Source organism: Ischnura elegans, chromosome 10 (assembly GCF_921293095.1).
Source record: "Ischnura elegans chromosome 10, ioIscEleg1.1, whole genome shotgun sequence".
Taxonomy (NCBI): Eukaryota; Metazoa; Arthropoda; class Insecta; order Odonata; family Coenagrionidae; genus Ischnura; species Ischnura elegans.
Window position 1 is genome coordinate 25,947,349 of NC_060255.1, and position 22,596 is coordinate 25,969,944.

The window sequence follows — 22,596 nt, forward strand, 5'->3', positions numbered from 1 at the left end:
TTGAAAAAACAATGTCAAGTAGAATCCGTCGATTGGGAATTCTTCCTATCACAAGGGGATCTATTTCGCTTATGAAAAATTAGTCACTTACTCTGCTTAAACACCATATGTACTTCAAAGAAAATAATAACTAAATTAAGTAGCTTATCGCCTTATTTATAGTTAATATTTCAATCACCTGCCCCTTCCTGCTCGAACTCCCCACAGAGTCCTATCTCTATCACCGTGTACTTGATTCTTCGGTTCTTACTTTTTTAAGTAAGTTGTTAACTCTACGTGAAATTAAGATGGTTCTGCTGCAACTAAAATTTCGTGAAAGGGACTAATTTCTAAAGGGGAAGAAATAAAGCACATGGAATTCAATCAACTTGTAGGGGAAAAATAACAGGCGAGAACTACTATTTAAATGTGGACTTGCCTTGTGGGTCGTGGAATAAAAAATACGACGAACGCTAGCACTTTTTTAATAGGTGCAAACTCAATACTATTTCGAGTGACCCATTGCCCCGATTTTTTTTACTTTCACGTCACACTTGCAGGCGTATTAATTTCCCTTCCGACGAAGGAATGGAAATCCAGAAGCAAGTATTTGCATGCCAACAAGAAGGAAAACTTCACCGACTCTCAAGGTCCCTTCCTAAGAGGGTGGAGCAGCATACCTCGATTCCCTATGCAACAATTGAACGGGCGAAAAGAAGAAAATCTCAACAGTCACGTGCGCATAGGAGCGGACGCAAACTATCAGCTGAGCACCCAACTCCGTACCTTTCACCGGCATTCCTTCGCAAAGCGAGCGACAAAATGGCTAAATTCTTTTTTCTTCACGCTTAGGCTGGGGGACAACCTCGTTCCCCACGCCCAAGACGGCGCACCACCTAAAGCCATTACACTGGTCTGAGCGAAGCTCTTCATGGTCATTTCAGATCAAGCGAGGCTCCTCGAAGCTCACCCAGGTAGAAATGACCATGAATAGGGGATCATTACGTAAGGTCCTGCGAATATACGATATGAACGGCTACACGGAAAACCAGAAAGGGTAGACGCAGCAATAAGACCTGGAAGGGGAAAATAATGTACAAAAATTCCCGTGGAATTCATTGAACCGGGGAGGGGAGTAAAAGTTCAAACGGCTACTTGAAAATCTCCTCTCGTGTACACATAGTGGTTTGTATTGAGCCTTTACCGACTAAGGGATACGCCCGACTTTCTGGAGACAATCTTGTAGGAGCGCAAGGAACGGAGGAGGAGTAGCATTCCCGGATTCATGTAAAAGCTCTTATACTCATACTTGAAAAATTGATTAAAAAAATTTATGATCCAGAACTCTGATTAATTTGTAAATTTAGGAATCGTGAGCTTTTCGCAAAATGCACGTGAAATCGCGTCGAGTAAATCTGAAGGGGATTCAGTCCACAGTAGACATTCTTACTTCTATTAAATAAAAAGAATTAAACGACGATGCTTTTAAGAAGTATTTTGATAGTAACATAGGCTTTCGCGGCGAGATTCATTGATGTTGACGGCTTTCGAGAGCAGCTGTGTATTGCGCCTTGTCACGCGTGACAAGGCGGTATAGGAAGTCGCACCCGCAAGCCGTTGACATCAATTTTAAGAAATATAATTCCCTCACAGGATTTATTGATCTCTAACTTCAGCGGCAGTAATGCTTTAGGAGCAGATCGATTGTTGACGAGTTCACTATGTGGAAATTCATTGTAAGATGATGCAAACATCTGCAGTAATTTTCAACACTGTGTTATTCGTCCAACCCGTTTCAACGTTAACACTTCATTAACAAGAACTGTCTCTTGAGGCAACTCTTGATAATGACGTAAATGTTGAAACCGGTTGAGCGAATAAAATAGTGTGGGAAATTACTACAGCTGCTTTTATCTTATTTTAGGTTTAGGATAATTAGCAACTTGATAGCACTAATTGAAATAAACAAGCCTGATAAACATGGTTCTAAGATGCTACCTCCTTACAGAAATCAAGGTGTTTTTTTCTCATCTCTCATTTAAGACTTATTCATAATTTTCGAAGGTAAATATGGTGTATCTTCATGAATATTTTCCTGATACTCAAATACGTTAATTTCATATCTAAGAAGATACTAGCTTAAATATTGTAATTTAAAAATGCTGGCAAATGTTGACTAAGGTCAATTCTGCATAACCCTGAAATTTTCAAGATAATGGCGTAAATTGTCATAAACCATGTGTATCTAAAAAGAAAATTTGGGCGGGTATAATGCGGGCTCTTAGAGGATTACGAATGAAGTGAACGTTTCAACTATATAAATAGAGGAATCGGAAACTTGAAGTCTCCGGCTCGCTTATCACAGATGCAGTGCCCGTGAAATAATGAAGTTAAGATTTCTTAAAGCGGAGCAATACATAACATTGCCTTCAAAAATTTCACTGGATTAATTACTGAAAAAAACTGAAGACCAAGAAAACCAAGCATTTTCTAACGCAAATAAGTGATAAAAGGACTATGGTCGCCGTTTTGTACTTGCCTAAAAAATTTGACAAGCCAGAAGTTTTCATGAGGGCTCTAAGTGTTTGTGGGAAATTTTGACGGAAATCAAGCAGTGGTTTTCCGAGTCAATTGGATTTTGGAAATCTTTTCGATCAACCACTGCGCCAGAACTCTGGTTGGAAAAAATAAAATTGTAGCTTGAAAGTGGATCCCCCCCTCTCTCCATGGCAAACATCTCCACGCACCGAGAACGTTCGGAGAAAATGGATTCCCGATGTTTCCCACGTCTCCTCCTTTCCCACATGGGTGTGAAGAATTCTTGAGAGGTGAAAACGGTTCGTTCCCCCAGAATATTGATAAGTTAAGTTTTGTGATGGTGTATAAAGGCACGTGTATAAAGGCACGTGGTACCCTTTCTCCAGCCCTAACGGAGTGAGGGTCTTTACATAAGGGTATCTGCAAGAGCATTTGGTGGCTCCAGCAGTTAAATTACATGGTTTATATATAAAACCTTCCCAGTTCATACTGCCACAGACCTTGGCATGAGTCGCTTTATCATTTTCCTTACTCTCTGATACCAATCTACGATTTCTTAAACATGTTTCGTAAATTATAGTTCTTCCCATCCTATCAGACTTTCATTTTTCCGTCCTTATCGCCAACACTTTCGTAATCCCTTTCCGCATCGTTTCTTGGTCCAAAAAATTAAAATTCTCGTAGATTCGTACGTAGAAATGTAGCTGTAATAACTTTTCGAGGTTTGACCATCCATTAAAGCAATGAGTTCCCTTTGAGCTATCAATCGGAGAAGAGGGTGCAATGTTAACCAATACAGTGAACGCTTCTAATCATTAATAAGCGTTTTAAATTGGAAATGAAGAGATTTTTTACTGAGACACGTTATAGACATAGTAAGTACGTACATACATATGCATACATGCATACATCATATGGACTTATTACGGCCTGATAACAACATTAAAATTCAAATCATTAAAATAACCTGAAATTACATGATGGAAGTTATATAACCCAAGGCTATGCACGATCCCACGCTCTCTTCATTGTGAGAGAGAGATGCAGGGGAAGAAGAAACAGAAACCAATGGTTACGTAACAAGCGAAAAAGGCTGGATACAATAAATGCCATGTAGTCCCTCCAGAATGCACCCAAGGTGATATGTTCGTGGGAAGGGAAGGTGTGGTGGCTAGCGGTAAACAAGGCTGGATGCAGGTTGGAGTAAGGAGGTTATTCACACATGGAACTAGTTTAACGGGTTTTGAAACCTAAACAAGAAGCTTATGGCTCAGGATCGTCCGACAGTTATGATAGGTTTGAATTTTAGTCACTGCATTCATTGGACCATCAATAGACTCTCTCATTAAAATGAACGAGTAGGTCCACTACGAAGGTTATTCATTTTCTTTTGTACGAGGAGGAGGAGAAATTTTCAATGTCAGCACCCTTGCGGGAGGCCAGTTTGACGCCAGCTAGAAAATTCAATAAAACCCGGACTCACAAAAAAAATGTATTGTGAAAATTAACGATATGAAAATTAGTTATTCTCGTCGACAAAGAAATTTGGGAGGTCCTCCAAACTGAAGTGAAACCATATACAAAATAAACGAATGAGGAAGGTTTAGAAAGGAACGAGAAAGTAAAATTCAAAATTCTCATTGTTGTTTCACTTACTCACTAACACGAAATCAGCGGGGTGACATTAAGACCCACCTACTCAGATGTCACTACGAGGGTAAATTCAAGCCACTATTGAGGGGATTAGCAGTTCTCGTAAATGGTAAACTATCACCATCAAATAACAAAGAAAACAACTCCCGTCATATACAATGAATATGATCCTTGAAAACTCAATGCTGGAACAAGACAGATTTACATAAAAATTAAAACACCTAGCTGTAGGCTCAACAGCCTCTTTAACAAAATAGTATTTACCACCCCATTCTGCAGCAGACTTTACACATGAGATCATAATTGTGTATCAAATGGAAGTCAAATAAAGAAAAAGCCATTGTTTTTTATTAATAGCTGAGTTTTAAAAACTAATGCTTTGTTACTAGAAATGATGACCACTCTATAATTTTCGGAGAAAGAGAATGAAATAGGGAAGAAGCGATGTTTCGTGAAAGAATCTACTTAAGGATTCCAATTGAAAAGAGAGATTACATACCTTAAAACATATTGGTCTTAGGAGCATTTTTACCTACTATTTGGTTCGGCAGGAGGAGTGATCAAGGATGAAATGTTTTTCTTCATGGTGGCAGATGAAGGAATCATTCAATCTATTACGTGCTGCGGCTGTGGCTGCGTACGCAAGGTAAATGAAATGAGCAACACTCGCTGGAGTTATTATTAATATTACTTATAGATTCCGCAGAGATGGGTCACAGATTACCCACTAATCTGCTTAGCTGTTTGAATGAAGAGGAAGCCAGGTCTGAGCAATGAATGCAAGTACCTTCATTAAGTTCAAGTGACACCTAACTAAACAAAGAAAATAAACTTCAAATGCTTGTCAAAATTTAAAGCTATAGCACTTCATGCATAGGCTAATCAATAGGAGTTTCAGCCAATTTAAAAGTTAGAATAAATAATCTGAAAGATTATCTTATTACTGGAGGCAATATAGCGACAAGGAAGGCTTTAATTAGAAAAAGGAGTAGATAATTGCTATTGGCAGACAATTCTTAATTATGCACTCATAATCGGATAAATAGGGGAAATAAATAGCAGAAAATCATAAAATAGCAGTCCCACGCTTTTATATAATTAGAGCGAAATCAATTTTACAATCTGACGGGCAAATATTTGATTACCATGCTCACAGAGACCAGCTCAAGAGCGCAGCAACTTTTTAAATTGGCACATAATACAATTAACTTACGCATTCTATTGAACATATATCCAGAAACTAATGCAAAAGATATATAAAACTAGCGACACCCGTTTGGTTAATCGAAAAAAGCAATCTTACCTCATTTCTGTCACTATTCATCACATTAACATTCACAATTAATGCCATAGAAGTGCATCGGAGAAATTATTCTATCTTTGTCATTTTGGTTAAAAATAAAAACTTTTCACATGAGAAATTTGGGCGCTTAATAAATTTAGGTATGTTTGTTAGCAAGTCTCATCTTAGCAACGGCACAAGCCACTGATATATAAACAAAGGCATTACGAGAACCATGGTACTTCTCACTGTGTTCAAGCAAGGCTAGGCGTGGCGACTCACTCCAAATCTCGCCACGCGTAATGGAATATCATTTCAAATAGACCATCATAGACGTGTGTCGACCACCGAACTAGACGCGCCGCTGGAAAGAGACGCGTAATTTGACACGACCGCACCGCACAATCTCATCGCGTGCAGCGGCTTTGCCAGCCACTTGGAAGGGCGTGAAGGGGTTTAAAATACTTACTCTTTAGGCAACGCAAACTAAAAATGTGAAAGAGTATGTCTGTTTGTCTGTCCGATATGCATTTCCACACGGCTGCACAGATAGCAACCAAAATTAGTACGTAGGTGCACCCCATGCTCCCAAAGTCTGTAGCGCTAATCTGGTGGTGTCCGACGAGCCCATTGCGTCGTCTTCTCATTACCGTTTGTTACGTCATGTCATACAACTTTTGTTGTTTGAAATCCTGCCGGGTAGGCACACCTATTGACACGATCAAAAGGAAAACATAACTTAAAGGATTCTACACTTAAAACCCTTTTGTTGAGCCTGAATCACACCATCATTTTCTTCCGTCGCGAAAAGTGATCACTAGAGCGATCGCTTTTAACGACGGGAAAAGCGATCGCTTAAGTGATCATTTTTCTGAATCACACGGTCCCTCCCACCGTCGCTTTTCGCATCACTTCCAGTATCACAACCCGTTGACACAGGACCCACATAATGAATACATATAGCAAGTTTCTTTATCTATGTCGTTCCCACGATTGTGAAACGTTGCGCTGCAATCGCTTCATACGGGAATGCGTTCTGATTGGCTGACATGGGATTTTAGTGAGGGTTCTATCGACGGAAAACGCGACCGGACGAGTGATGAAAAATATTGACGGGAATTCTCATTGCGAAAAACAATTGCCGGCGACGATCCTTTGCGAGTGATCACTCAAGTGATCGCGATAGACTAAACCATTTTCGGTTCACTGTGAAAAATAAATTCTAGCAGGTAATGGATTCCATGAAATATTGGCGGATATATCCATTAGCGGTCAGTATATGTACAGTAAGGACTAGAAAGTTAAAATAAAAAAAAACTCGACGAACTGATGAATTAACTAATTATTACGTTGGGAGAAACTACATACCTAAACATGTACGTATACGTTACAAATGAAATTCATGATTTTTTCCTGAAGGGATACTCCAAATCAGAGGCGTAACTATGGGGGGATGAGGGGCATAGGTCCCCCCCAAGGCCTCGGAGAAATAAAAATAATATTCAAAACTATTGTTTAGTTTTGACTTGTAGTAAATTTTAACGTAACCTTTTAATTAAACCCAAATTTTACTGCTAAAATTATGGAAAATGTATTTGCAGGCATGTCATTTTTCCAAAATTCTCCTGTAAGGGGGGGGAGGTCGTCTCATCCCCCCCAAAAACATATTCCTAGTTAAGCCACTGCTCCAAATTATGGATTAATAGCCAAGTTCGATAAAAGTAGGTAAAATCTAGAAATAAACACAACAATTGATTAATTACCATTTCTATACAAGACTACCTAAAGATTTTCATTATATTTGTTTAATAATGGTTACATTTTTTAATCGGATGAAGAAAATCTAAAACAAGAAATAAATTCCCATTCAAGGGAAACCTATGCATTGCGATAATTGCAAAGGAAGCCGGTATCCACGAGGCAAAACCAGCTTAACTCAATTCTTGAGGGGTATTTAGCCTGCAAAGAGCAGCCGTTTACATCCATTCAATCAACAACGATCGCCGCAGCAAAAAATACTGTACTTCACCTATAAATGTCCTAATTATGCGCAAGTTTTAAGTGGCAGCTGGGAAATGAGGCTGTCAGCCCCACTTATCTACGCATGTTCGTTCAAGTGAAACTCGATTAAACGATTACGGTGCCATTAAAGGCGAGAGAAACTCCATTAATGACGTCAAAGATTGACAACCAATTTTACCAATTTTCGTAAAAAAATGGTAAGGCCTCCGCCAGGCTGGTTGTCCGAGAAATTTCGTTTTCACGGAGATTACTGCCCGAGGTGTTATCGGCTTAAACTTTGTTTACCCGCGAATAACTAGCGACGATGCGGCAATAGACAATCCGTGATCCCTATCCACGATTATCAACACAGGCATAGATTACTAAGTCGACCACGCAGTCCTTAAAGCCAGTTTTTCACGGGGAAAGTACTTGCACAATGTGAGGTACTTACGAGAGTTCGTTTCAAATATCATCGTTTAAAGCGGCGAATAGCTGAAACACCTGCGAGAAAACATTGAAGCGAAATGGAAAAATAACTTGTCATAATTTCGTTCTTGCATTCGCGCAATTGCATGCCAGATTGAAAAAAGACTCCGTTCTGAATTTTGCAATTTCACGTTCCATTTAAAGTAGCCTTAAGAAGCAGCATTGCACCTCTGATTACATTCCACTATACATTTTATTACATAAATGGAAAAACTAATCAATGATTACAACATTAAATCGACAGAAATGACTTACGGTAAAGAATCTACAATATGTGGTAGTTTTCAGTAAGCGCCAACGATGTTGACATTACTTCGTAACGAGACAAAAATACTTCAGATACATCGCGCACATCAACTACAGTTATATCCGAGTTATTATCTTCGAAATCACACTTTGCAGTATTTTCATAATTATATAAATAGCATGTTCTGAATATTTCTTTATTATGGTTTGCAGGTGCCACTCAGTCTCAATGGTAGATGGCTCAATGCGGACTACAGTACCCAATAAGTTTCCCGTTGCCTTTAAGGGAGTGAATAGTTGTCAGTGTTGTTCATATTAAAGACCAATACAGATAATGTCAAGGAAACACCAAAAGGATATTCTTAAGACTGTACTTGCTGAATTATATAGATGCTTAGACCATATAAGCTAAGCTTAAATGGTCTAATGATTTAGTTAAGCTTATATGGTCTAAGTATATTTATATGATCTATATACATTTCATGAAGTGACATTTTCTATAAGGGAAGAATCTCTATATTGGCGTGATAGATAAATGCATAGGCCAATTACGAATGGACAGAGAGATGTATCAAGGTACACAACAACATTGCGGTCCCATTCGAAAAACTTGGAGGTTTGCGTTAAAGAATTTTCCATCAGAATACCTTGAGTCTTTAGAACGTTATCATCACCTCATTCAGTTTATATCTGTGGTCATTAGCTGTTAAAAAACCAGGCGTTCATGCAGCAAATCATTCTTTAGACTAGTAATGTTTCAAAAAAATGATTGATTTGACATTTCAGACAGGTCTATAACCGAAGGTGAAAGGAGTATCACAATAAGCGGAACCACATATTAACCTTTTGAATAGCCCCGAGTCATATGATTAGCCCTGCCCATCGCGTCCACCCAGGCAGAGATCTGCGTTGATTATCACTTTTTTCTCTTCCATTTTCCTCTTGATACGGAAAAAATATTCAATTTTCGTTCTTTGATCTCAATAGAACTATGTTAAGTCGAACAGCCATAAAATTAGGATAAGCCTAAGTTTTCTTTAGAGTTATGACAAAATTAATAACAGGGCAACGAACAACGGATGTCATAAAAAATTAAATTTTATGCAGATACTTAAAAATCGAACAAGACCCAGCGAAAGTACAATTTCTATGCTCACAAGACAAGGGAGAATTGAAAAGGTACCCGCCCTACGCGTATGTTTTATTCCGACTAGGCTTGAGATTACATTGAACTGGCCATTGCAACAACACAAGATAAGAAAAGTTCCACCGACTAAATGTATTCATTCTCTGGTTGACATCAAAGTGGAACAGGTTAACATATGGTCTTGCGATTAGTGTCCCGTTTAAAGAACAAAGCAAGACAAGCGGTTGCTTCTATATTGCCCATAGCATTTGGCGAAAGAGAAATTGGAGGACATCTTGGAATCTAGTTATCAGCCTGGAACCTACAACAGCCAAATTCGATCCCGAACGCGCGAAAAAGTGATAAATAACTCAATTGATACGCAGCAGGTTTATAATTGTTCAATCAATAATTAATCATTCACACGGCGCCTTTAAAGCAAACATACAAATAAATTCCTATAAAAGGATAGAAAGGGATAGGAACATACTATAAAAAAGGACGAGGACAACGGTGCTATGATAGATGGAAAATTTATACACATTTTTTCCTTTTTTAATATATTTATATATGTATGAATTAAAAATAGAAAAATATTTCTATTTATAAATAATGTTTCTGAAATATTTCTATTTATATATTTTTTCTATATTTAATAACTTGAGGAATGAAAGGGAATAGGCCTAATTGTGAATTGAAGAGGTAAGTGATTGACGGGGATGGAGGATCACAATTCTCCTCGAATACTCCATGGAAACCTAAGAATACTTAAATAAAATAATACACTGAGGATGGAGTACGACTCATACCTCGAAACGTCGGCAACCATGGGGGAGAATACCCGGTGGAGCACCCGAAAAGCCTTAACTACTGTCAAATTTTGCCTGAATGGGGATTATTATTTTATATCGGCAAAATTCAATACGTTCCAACATTCTCTTTTATGAAAAAATGAGAGTTTTATATTTCTACCGAATAATTATTTAATGATAAATACCACTAAAATTTTGAGCCATCCACCACCAATTGAGTATTTTAAATGCAAAAATAAATTACGTTTCCCTGGATAAAATTTTTACGGGATGACAGCCGCGTTACAATATTCAACAGGGGAGTAGGCATCAAGGACTTCGCTTTATGATTTTATACGGTGAATGTACTTTTCTCGGTTTCTTTGTGTTTATTATCGCTGCAAGGGAGTTTTGCATTCATCGGGAAATTGAGATTTGATACCTCAGTCCTGGTAATTAACGAGAAATGAGAGCAAGCTATTAATTCTCGTTAACTTCTTCGGCAGGTGTTTTAGGTGGTCAGACTTCAGCTGCCTCCTCCCCTTCAACTACATCAAAGCAAGATAGTTGCTTTCTGGCGAACTTAATGGATTAGTTCTAACAGGACAATGGCCTGTTGAGAATTTCGGTAGTCTACAATTCAAGGGCTAGCCATCGATTAAGGATCCAATCACGACATTAAATCTTGTATACAACGGGAAACAGGGTGATTTCCTATTATTTTTTATTGCCTAAATCGAAAGATTATTACTCCTGGAGTACGCATTTCACGCTTTTAGATTTTTAAATGACTAAATCTATTTTTAGCGATTAAATGAAAATTGAAAATTTTCAAGCGCGCGAAAAAGAGACGGCTAAGTATGAATGCTCGGAAAAGCCCGTGTGACGTCATTCTGGTTCCCGCTGTCGCCGTGTGATGTGACCTTGGGGCGAGGATGTGTGCGCCGCTGCGATGCAGGCTGCTGGCAGGTAGCGGAGTACCCAGCTAGCAGGTAGCGCTTGGCTTAATTATTGATTATTAATACCTTATCAAACGAAGGAAACTTTCCGACCATAGGCAATTTTAATAGGTGATTATTAAGAGATGTTTCCCTGAGTTCTGTGCCTCATGCATACATTGGTGATCTCAGACGATGTAAAACTCCTATCTACTCGTATAGAAACTAGGTCCCTGTGACGTCACGTGGAGTGGCATCGCATGGGCGCCAATCTGGCCTTTTTCAAATGCGGTTAAAATTGACCATTGCCATTCGCCTAAACTGGGATTTCTAAAACCAAATAATTTATATATTATAAATACACCAATGGTGGGTAACGAATCGCAATCAACGCCTTTCGTTTTCTTTGATGAAGGAAACCACCCTATTATCATATTTTTAAATACCTTTGCCAATTGGTACACCAGAATACCATACCACCTAAGGAAACTTGCTAAGTGCCATAAACCAATCCTACAAGTTGACGGACTGCAAATGCTCAAAAATACCGACTGAGAATGTGGCGGTATGAACTTTATGGCATTTATTTAAATCACGTGCTGCCTTTTCTTTGTTATCAATTATTTCCGGGATTGAGAATTTTCTTACTCGGCGAGATTCAACAATTTTACCAGCTCTGTCTTAGGAGAAAAAAATTTAACGGTTAATACAAATTTCGAATAATTTTAATATTACCCCAGGGGCTGTATTCATTGAGATTCTGGGAATAGCTCAAGGCTCCATAAACCAAAGAGACTTGAAAAGTACAATGCTTCAAGTCACTATCAATCGTGGCCTGCAACACTGATGACATTTTGATTCGTGATAGGAAAGGGATAACTTTAATTTTAAGCATGGAAATGTGACTAAATGTCCGCTTTAAACTAGAATTTACCAAGGTCTGATATCGAGGGAATACCCATAAAATATGACACGAATTACATAGAATTATATTGCCATGCATTCAAGAATTATATAATGACATTATATAATGTGAAAGAACCTTACCGAGCGAGTTCTGAAACGGCACCTTTTAATGTAAACCTCCACCAGTTCAGTTGAAGCTATACACACACACAAAAAGCGCCAACCGGAATGTATTTCAAGTTTTGAGATTTCGTTCCAAAATATTCCAGTAATTCAAGAATTAACAGCAGGAATGTCGCTCCTTGACACGAGGAATATGAACATTAATAAAAATCTGTGGGCATTTTAGATTTGATGTGTGATGTCTACAGTTACGCAATTAGAAATGAAATCTGGAACTGGAGAGTAAATTTTTTAATGCAACGGAAATACGTGACATGAGATTTATTCATTGAGCATCACGACCAACGGTGTAAAACGTCACAGAAAGTACTCGAGGCAGAAGTCCATAATTTATGACTGTCGTTTCCTGCTAAGAAATAGCATGGGCTTAGCCTATTTTCAAACTTACGCAACTATTTCAAATTTGCGATGGTGGTTGGCGTAACATGGTGAAACTCCTTCATGATGCACACAGGTTAAGAAAAATATATTTTATTTTGTGAAACAGCGAAGTCTTTTCTTAACCTTTGTGCATTATTTCAAATTTATCGATATATGTATCGCGTAAGCCGTTGTTTCACTTTTACCTGTCTCTCGAACGTGAAAATTTATCTCAGAAAAAAATCAGGAAGTATATTCATATTTGATAAACGGGTAAATACTAAATAATAATAATAATTTATTACTCCTTCATTATGTTTTTATATCTTAATACAATGAAAAAAAGAAGGAGCTTTAGGTGGTCTCCAAGGTCATAGGACCAGAATTGAGTCACCATCAAGTAACAAAATGTATGCCAAAAACATAATAATGCAGTAAATTATGTATTGGTGTTTTATGTAAATAACATCAAAATAAATTTTCAACTGTTTCTTGCGAGACGAGCCAGTCTTTAGCAAGTCTCAACATGAGATTTGTGGTTTTATTTTTTTTAATTCTAGCGGGCAGTAAATGAAATAATTTTGGCCCCATGTAAATAAAACAGCGCTTATATAAAGTTAACTTGGGTCTATCTAATAAATGGTCGAAATACACATACCCTGAAAATTTGAAGGTGATGCCCTCAAGTTTTAAATATATAAACGTTTATTTTCGTGGACCTTGACGGTCCTAAAGACTTTCCAGAAATAAAAATTTAGCTTGCTTTAGCAATTATAAAACCATAAGAGATAATTATACATTCCGAAGAACTTCAACAGACACGTTAAATTATCAAAACATAAATAGTGTATTCTATGTTTCATTAACAATTTCCCCTTCATATATATGTAGACACGAAACAAGAAATAGGTTTTATCTGGATCAGAATGGAATTTGAGAAAAATACATTGGGAAAAGTTCACAAAATATAAAAGAGAAAGTGACAGAGCCGTTGTACAGCATTTAGTACAGACACCAGCTAGGATATTGGACCTCTCGAGCGAGATTGACGCGTTCAAGTGTTCACGAGTAAGTAAACAGTGGAGATCTTCATTAAACTATTTCCAGTAGATGCAGTGATAAATTATTCCTGAGCCACTCGTTTTGTTGATTTTTTTGCGGATGCGCAGATAATACATCGGACAGAGATTTGCATAAACAGGCATTGTGCGTATATGTAACTGCTTAGTGCCACTCAGTCCCAGGAAAGTATCCTCGCACATGGTGGCAAGTAGTCGCCAAATGATAAATTTTATTGACTGTCACACGTTTAAATTGCTTCACGGACTGATCGCGCTCTCACCCTTAATAGCGAATATTTTAATTCTTTGATGACTACCCATTAGCAATTGTTTTCAAAATGGATTTTTCCAGGAGCTTAAGGAAATCTTCTGTTATGAAATAAATTCAATTACCTAACGGCAATAGAATTTCTTTCGTAACAAAATATTTGAAACTCCACCTAGAAAATCTTCGGTAAGAAATAAATAATGAATGCTTACATAAACACGTTACAGCATTAACATGAAAATTTCAATGCTAGTTTTATTGAAACATTTTCAAGGAAATTGAAGATCTATACCATGAGTGGACCTCGTCCCCATAACGACGGATAGGCTGAAAAATCATACTAGTCTAATAGTTGAACCGATGCGCGAAGATAAAGCGGTTATTAGCGATAGCAACTGAGAAAATACGGTCACCTGGTTCAGTTGAACCCACAGGCTATTAGTGTCCTTCACAAATTCATGTTTAACTTAAAAATTCATTTTCACCACTGTTGGTAGAGTACAGAGTCTATCGCATAAAAATAGAACCAACCAGCAGTACACTGCCACAGTGTGGCTCTGCCACACTGTATTTCTCGTTAGTCTAGTTTGTTTCATAACAGGCGTTGAAATCTCTTATTTTACCATCAATACAATTCTAACAAGATCGAGGCATATAAGGCAAATTAGCACATTCTTTCAACTGCTAACAGGTTTCGCCTTCCGAATTATAATTAATCTTCGAAATCAATTAACAGAGTAGTGCTCATTCAGCAATCTTACCTCTCTCTTTGACGTGAATCTCGTACGCTCACGCTACAACTGCATAGTAAATTAACACCCGTGATACAAGTAAACTTCGAGTACTATTGAGAACTTATCGTTCAGTAGTAGGGATTATGGCATAATTACGGCACAAGCAAGTTCTCTGGTAGCCTTGACTCGCTCTAGGTTTTCTTATGAAGGCAAGTAAACACTTATCTGCACTGTATTTACTGCCACTTGTTTAAAATGCCCGATCTCAAAATGAAGAAATCCGGAATTTTTCAATATAAAGTACTCAATATGGGATTTTGTTAAACATCCAGCTCGTTTAGAACATACCACGCAATGTAATAAATACAGTTCGTGAATAATTATGCTATTTAAATCAGAATGAGTTTTGATTGACAATTTTGGAGCTTAAAAAGGGATAGTACACTTAAATAAAAAATTGAGCACGCCCGGGAGTCTAGGTGAAGGAGGCCCCTAACTGATGGAGTCAGTCACATAAACTGCAACAAAATTGCAGATAAATACACTAAAGTATACAAAGGATTCTTATCCATTCAAATTTGACTAACTCTAGTGTAATAAACTGCTGATGAATAAATATGATAATATGGTTCGTAATATAAAAGTGCTTTCTAACGACATAGTCTGCTCCTTTGGTTGTTAGGAGTCTTCGTGCGACGATGTAATTTGAACATCTCGCCAGTCAGCCACCAGATTAAATTTAAAGAGGAAGCTGCGGCACAAAATTTATTTGAATGAAAACTCACGTCCGAACAACCTACACCGACGTATGCGGTCATAAACCTCAAAGAGGTGCGAATCACACTATTCGACCTACTATCGAGAGGACAGCTCTAAGTTTCAGAGTCGGATACTGTGGCTTGACTGCGGATGTTTTATATTGCTTGCTACCCAAAAGATACCGCAAAATATATGAGGCGAAACTTGAGATTAATTGGGCAACATTAAGTTTCCAAACTTTTGGGCAGGCAAGCAAGTGATGCAGCTTGTCTCCACTAACTTCACCACAAAACTCAATACTTAGAAAGGAGTTCCCTAGAGTGGGGTTCTGTTTCATACCCAGCAGGTTTAAAAACTTTTTTTACCAGATAAAAACTTTGGAATTGGGAAAAGAGATCTGAACCACTAAAAATTTTTATGCAGGTATCAGAGGTCATGTAAGCAATGCATCTTAAGGCAGTGAGGATCCAGGAGTCAAAAGTAGCAATTTACTCCTACCACTGAAGGGATACGTATAGTGACACGAAGTTATTTCTTACACACTACCTCCGCTAGAATGGTTTAGAATCCTGGATTTTTGCAGTGATTATTTGTCAAAAATATTCATCATACGTTATTTAACTCAAATAAAATTATTCCACAATGTAAATCATTTAAATCTATGAACTTGAGCAAAATCTTGATGCCAAAAATATTGAAAAACTTGGAAAATTCACGAAACAGGGGACAAAGCGATTAGAAATCTGATTTCAATTTGATCAAAGGCCGATGAATCAAACATGGGACCGAATAATACCCAATCATCTAAAAATATCTACACAACCCAGTTTTAGGTGTCTCAGAAACAACAGTGATTAATGAGATTAAAAATTCATTAAAGACGAGCCACAAGTACAGTATGTAAATTAAGATATTCCTGGAAAAAAGTAAGTTTCACCAACCTAGAAACTTCTAGAATTTTAGGGATAGGTTTTTATCCCGTTTACACAGTCTTAACTAATGAATAGAAAACATCGTTTGTTAGAGCTATTTAATTTATATTGATATCTCGCGTCGCAAAATTACTTGGCGCAGTGTGAATCAGTCTGTGACTGTCATTCGAGGAAGTTATTCTTGTGAGAGAGGTTTCATTAATAAGAATGAATGAACTCCAATAAAAATACCGAATTATATCAAATCCACGGTTAATTACTTTGATTACTATGAATTCCCAAGGATGATATGTTATGCAACTAAACTTCCTCTTCAGTTGACGCATCCCGTCCTTTCAATCACATCTTAAATATGTGAGAATGATATGACGATAACAATAAGAATACCTCTTACTGATGAGATAAAATTACGAAATCCTTAAAATTAATCTTTAAAAACAAATGTGCGCTTAAGTAGTTTCACGATGGTGGTTGCAGAAAATACGTAACAACTAACTTTGAGAACGAATGGTTGCGCCATTTTTCTTTCAGGTTTTACGTAAAAATCTAGCAAAACTAGATCGTTCTCGTTTATAATGGGCATGAAATTCCATACAATCCAGAGAACTAATTATAGCGTGCAAGTTCCCACATGCGAAAGTCAAACGATCCATTCCGTTTTAAAATTAATATTTTAACGGCTGAAATTTCGTCATCGTGGACTCAATTCGATCTAAGTGTATAAATATTGATAAAATAAGAGCAGAAAAAGAATTCCATATCAGTTTCCGTCTCCATTAGAGCACAGTAGACGAATGCTCTGAAAATATGCAACGCTATCTATATCCGCACCACTGGAACGTTTCTCGAATGTTCTAACCTCTCGACAGGGAAAAGGAAAAATATAATGCGTCTTACGGACATCAAACGGGATAGCATACAATGGTTTACCAATACACCAGCTAAATGAGACTATTCTGTTTTCCGAAATCGGATTTTATTCCAGAATTTCGTTTCCCTCTGTAATCTCTAGGCTCTTTCTTCATAAATAGTTTATTCATTCGTGGGTGGATCATAATTTCACCTTGCCTTTCAGCGGTGCTTTAATCAGGCCTCAAGCATTTGAATGACAATATTTTGCTCCAAGTTTATTGAACGGTTTCCGCAAACAGCTATGTTGTGTACTAACTGCAGTACAAGAAGATTGTAAAATGTAAGTAATACACACGATGCAGAAATGTTTTCGTCCGTGCGCGCTTATCCGGAAAATCGAGAGTCCGTGATACTATCCAACCGCAAGCCAAGAAAAATAAGCAGGAATCGTTCGGCAGAGTTAAATTTTATCCTCGCATTCTTACCTGTCCACCTTTTATTACGAGCGGTAGGGTTTGAAAGAAAACTGCGGTCACGATGGATTGTCATCTGCAGTTGCGACCTACCGAGGTGGCATTTGACCACAAGCGTCCGAACGTCATATTCTGTTTCAGAGAAGTTAGAAGATCGTCACTACTTTGGGCTTTTTTTTTAGTACTCGACATGTGTGGTGTGGTAATAGAATGTGCCAAGTTTCAACGCCGTACGGTATCAGAAAGCTTTTCGACCTCGGAAATCTACTGTGGGCATTGACTGCGTGAGTTTTATATAAATAAACAAGGTACGGAAAACAAAAGTTATACCTTGTTACCTAGGGCTTGATTGTTTGTTGCCCATCATAGTAGTTGGTAGCGAGGTCTTGATGGGTCTCAATTTTTAGTTATAAAGAAAGTCATCAAATAAGCAAATAATCTGCAAGGATTGCCCTTATGCAGGTCCCAGCCACGGTCAAGCCCTGGAGGTGATTAGGTACGTGACGATCAATATTTTTTCAAGCTTTCTCCAGTAAGTACATTGATTGTCATTATGGAGTTGCATAGGAGTAATTTCACAAATAATTAACCTTAATATTTTTCAAGCGCGAGGCAGAAAAATGCTTAATCACGAGCGGGAAATAAAGCCGGGTATGTTCGAAATCGGGCAAAGAGGTCCCAGCCACGGCCTCGATGATGGTAATCGGTGGTCATATTCACGACCAGTAATGCAGTGCCCCAAATATTTGAAGTCTAGATATGGGCTTGCTTTCTAATTGGAGCAAGACCCGAACAAAATTTACAGACGATTAAAAAAAATGGGAAAGGTTAACAAACAAACGTAGTTTCAGAAATTCCTGACCGACCGTTCCGTGAATTTTTTCCGCTGATTTTTCTACTGTGAAACATTTTAAATGCTACTTTATAGAAAATGCATATTATTCACTCAATATTTCATATTACTACATCTGTAGATTATATAAATTCCAATAAGAAAGAATTTTAATTGATTAAAAATGAATGAATAGATCAATATAAATTTTATTAGTACAATAAATCCGTATATTAGGACGAAAATAGCTGTTCTTACCTATTCAAATACTCCTGTGCGTCAATTCCGTAGGATAAAATTTCATCTCGTTAGTTAGGACAATAACACGGTCTGGGCTAGGATAGGGCAATTACATGATATGAAATCTACCGAGCATGCAATACGGTTCACCTTAGTCCACAAAATAGTTTTTAAATCAAATGCCAAGCCAAGGGATACCAGACATACACCGACTCTTCCAGAAAATGTCATAGAAAGTAGATCAAAACAAACGGACAAGTTTATTTTAATTTATTCGGTGGCCGATTAAATGATAAATACTTCTGCTCGTGTAATTACACGATTCTCAATGAGTTCCCAACTTATAATTAATATTTGTGTAATCTTTAGATTCTGAAATAACGAATCATTTGCATTTTCTATAAAATATATTTAAGCTGCTTGACAGCAGAAAAATCGGTAGAAAAAATTCGCGTAACTGTCAGTCAGGCAATTTGTAAAGCACCAATTAAGTTATTTAACCTTTTGCAAGTTTTTAATCGATTGTTAAAATTGTTTAGGACTTCATACGAATAGAAAGCATGCGTATATCTCGTAGAAAATTGAAATCATATAACAATGAAGAATTAAAAAACTGTAGAAATCATCCTAGGCTCTCGTACAGTATCAAGTGGAATACTATCTTTAGATGGAATCAGCCATTACATAAGCGGCGAAATTTCCAGTATTTAACGAAACTATTCAAGTCCACACAGGAAGTGCCTAGTAAAAAAAAATAAAAAACGTGTGCACTCCGATCTTCGCCAGCGCCACTGCGCTAATGAACATGGTTGCGTAACATAACGAGTTTTTAAAAAAAGAGATCGGAATTTCACCTAGCGTTCCTTCCTTTCTTATGTAATTCTTTGTTCCGTTTCGTTCCATTCCCATCGACGCAACCTTGACGGTGTCAGCACAAGAATGAAAGCACTCACTTAAGCTTCCCGATTTTTTTCAACAGTGAGGCAATATTACCTTGATCACGAAGTATAAAAGAACAACCTCCCCTCATCAAATTTTACGGATGGATACGTACCACAGTATGCACAAGCAGTTCTCCCTAGAGCTTCTCCCGTAACGGTTGCATTTTCTTTCCAACCTTCGTTAATATGCTGGGTTAGCGACTTCATTGACGTTTATTTTAATGCTTCCGAGATTTTAGTGACCGCAATAGCTTTCACGGCACGGATGAATCCCAGAAAATAGTGAGTTCTTTTGTTACTCAAATTACGAACGTACAGCTGAAGAATGACGGAAAAGATTAGGTTAACTCTTTCAATACCGAACTTTGCATTTCTTCGAAGGAGAGAAATGTGAATAGAATTAATTACGCATTCGCGTAATCTTTCGTGGGGAAGTTGATGAATAGGTTAACAAAGATATTTAGTAAGAGGAAGATATAGGAGTAAATTGAAGCGCAAATTGCAGCAACTATTAAAAAAGTAAGAAATATACTAATACGCATTTGCTTACTCCATCACCTGGCACGTGTACCCCAAGGACTGATTCCCACGTAGGTCCCAAGCAAGCACACGCGCAAGTTTAAGAATTATATTCACCAGGATCTGCCAATGTTCATCATCTACATGTAATATTACCTCAACATGAAAAAATGAATAAGACTATTGTTCGTTGTCGAAGTGTCTGAAAATTGAAATGTATTCCAAGTATTACGGAGTAGTTTTCATCCCGAATGAGTGTAGCATAAAAATAATCGATTTAAAATTTCCGAAAATTGCAAATTAGAAACGGACCATGAAACACAAGACCTAAAATTGAATACTGCTTGAACTCTCAATGCTTGCATTGAAACCTACGAATTTGGCGAGGAGGCGAGGATTGCTGAAGCGAGGCGGGAAAAAATGGCCAGCACTATGATTTTACAACGGCACAATGGACTGAAGGAATTAATTGACTGCGACACATCACATAGTATTCAAGCTCCTCGTGTAAAAATGCCCCAAGTTGCTGAAATTGTTAAGTATTTGCCGTCTATGAGATATCCTCGTCAATAAGGACTATTTTTCAAACTGGATACTGCTTTAGAACCGCTCTAGAGACTTTGGAGCATGGCGACTACCACACGACTTCATGCACCAACAAAAATTACCTATACTCTTCCGTGATAAAGTTCTTTCGCACGCAATAATCAAGAGCTGTTTAAATATCATCTTTTTGAATGCCCACGAATCAGATTTTAAACGAATAGGTGGATGCAATTTCTGCATTATAATAGCAATTCATCGTTCATACTGAATGGAATATGAAAAAATGTTATATCAAATTAGATCAATGTAATAACTTATCCATATCCTTGTACCCAGGTAACATACTGCAATTACACTAATGCAATATGAGACCCCTTCACTTCTAAATCTGACTTCGAACTAGCACCTGAAAGACTTTCGTTTTTGCCACTCTCTCAATTTAAGGCGGGTCACTTCGTTCCTTCCACAAAACTGGATCATACCGGATGAGGAAAACGATCTTTTCATTCGAGATCCGACTTCAGGAGACCGCACGCGAGTGCGCACTGTACTGAATTACGAATGGGTCGTCGAAATCGAGAAGAGAGAAATAACAGTAAGTCCAGAGAGAAGACGGGGAAACATCTCTCTCGTCTCCTCATCTCGATGGCATGCCAACTATCATCAAATCAAGTAAGACGCCTACCAGACAAACAAGCTATAAAAGGCAGTCTAAAAAAAATGAAATTCACCTTTCCTCGAAGAGCGTGCCCTTTCGAAATGCAGACGTGACGGAACGCACGTAGCGATATAAATATTGGAGACTACTTTAAACAGTGAAAATCAAATCCTATGGCTGTGGGTTTATTAATGACAATAGGCGGTGGTTTAATCCTTTGGTGTTATTGCATGGAGTGTAGATGCAAAAACATCGCTGTGCATCAGGCTTTTTAGGAAAAACAGAACTTCAAATGTATAATAGTAATAATAATAATAATTCGAATTTATTGGGCGAGATAGGGACTAGAAAGTCCCATCTTCCATGTTACCTTCGTCATACATTGAATATTTGCAATGGAATACATTTCCAGGTTGCTCTTTAAATAAAATCAGTCAAATTGTAACAATAGAGACATTTGAGCATGATTTAAAAATAACAACAAGCACAAATGCAAAGTGAACAAAGTTAGATTTACCAATTGCAAAAAGATGTGAAAAAAACGTGGGAATAGCCTTAGCATATATACTTTTGTCATTATGGGAAGAAAACAATATTATAGGATAAATGTTAGGAGCCTTGCAACAGAACACTTTGCAGCGCTAATCACAGCTTCCAATTAAAATTCGAAGGGGGACACACATATTCACTACCGCATACCGCTATTCTATGACGCATTTACTTCACCTGAGTGAGCGATCTGCTTCACATTGATACAGCCAACTTAATCCCTATCGGGTTACATAATAGCATTCTGCCAAAAGGGGATATATATCCTGGAAGAAACGCTGAGAATCTCAAGTCAGTTTGATTTTAGAAAGCTGAGATATATCCACAAGAAAATAAGCGAGTGAAGCACGTTGTAGAAAGGGTTTCCCTGACAACACGACTTTGACGAGCAAGTTGAATAGTTATTTTTATAGTCAAGTTTAAAAGTGTTTCGGACTATTGTTTCAATCGCCTAATTTCTGTTAGCTTAATTATCCTACGTATATATTAATCTGAATTCCGCTTTACATCTATACATCATTTAGCTAAGCTTAGGCTGTCCTTCAAATTCCCTACTTTATGTTGTAACCTTCAACAAACAAACATCCTGTTACCACAGCAGTAATGCAGGCACATTTTACGTAGGAAAAGTTTTCCGAGTTCGTAGCCTTTCAATGTTCAATCTCTTTATAGACATTCAGTCTTCCGAATAATGCAAGCTATTGGTTGTCACCACGCTTCAAACCCAACAACGATAGTTA

General features: G+C 37.6%; 1 protein-coding gene across 4 annotated transcripts in view; it reads right to left on the bottom strand.

Annotated features, from left to right (window-relative positions):
• Nucleotides 1-22,596, bottom strand: part of LOC124166376 (GTP cyclohydrolase 1) — an 87,347-nt gene that overhangs the window by 55,776 nt on the left and 8,975 nt on the right. The window contains exons 1-2 of one of the 4 annotated variants that reach the window (XM_046543883.1): nt 4,899-4,907; nt 4,707-4,803 (exon numbers count right to left, since the gene is read on the bottom strand). The exons of 1 other annotated variant lie outside the window; for it this stretch is intronic. Coding sequence is in view for 2 of the 3 variants with exons in the window: in XM_046543879.1 (XP_046399835.1) it covers nt 4,703-4,776 (74 nt within the window). In the remaining variant the exon portion in view is untranslated. Of the gene's footprint in view, nt 1-4,702; nt 4,861-4,898; nt 4,908-5,473; nt 5,494-22,596 lie in introns of those variants that run through there. 2 more of the 4 variants (XM_046543880.1, XM_046543879.1) reach the window with 2 other exon arrangements.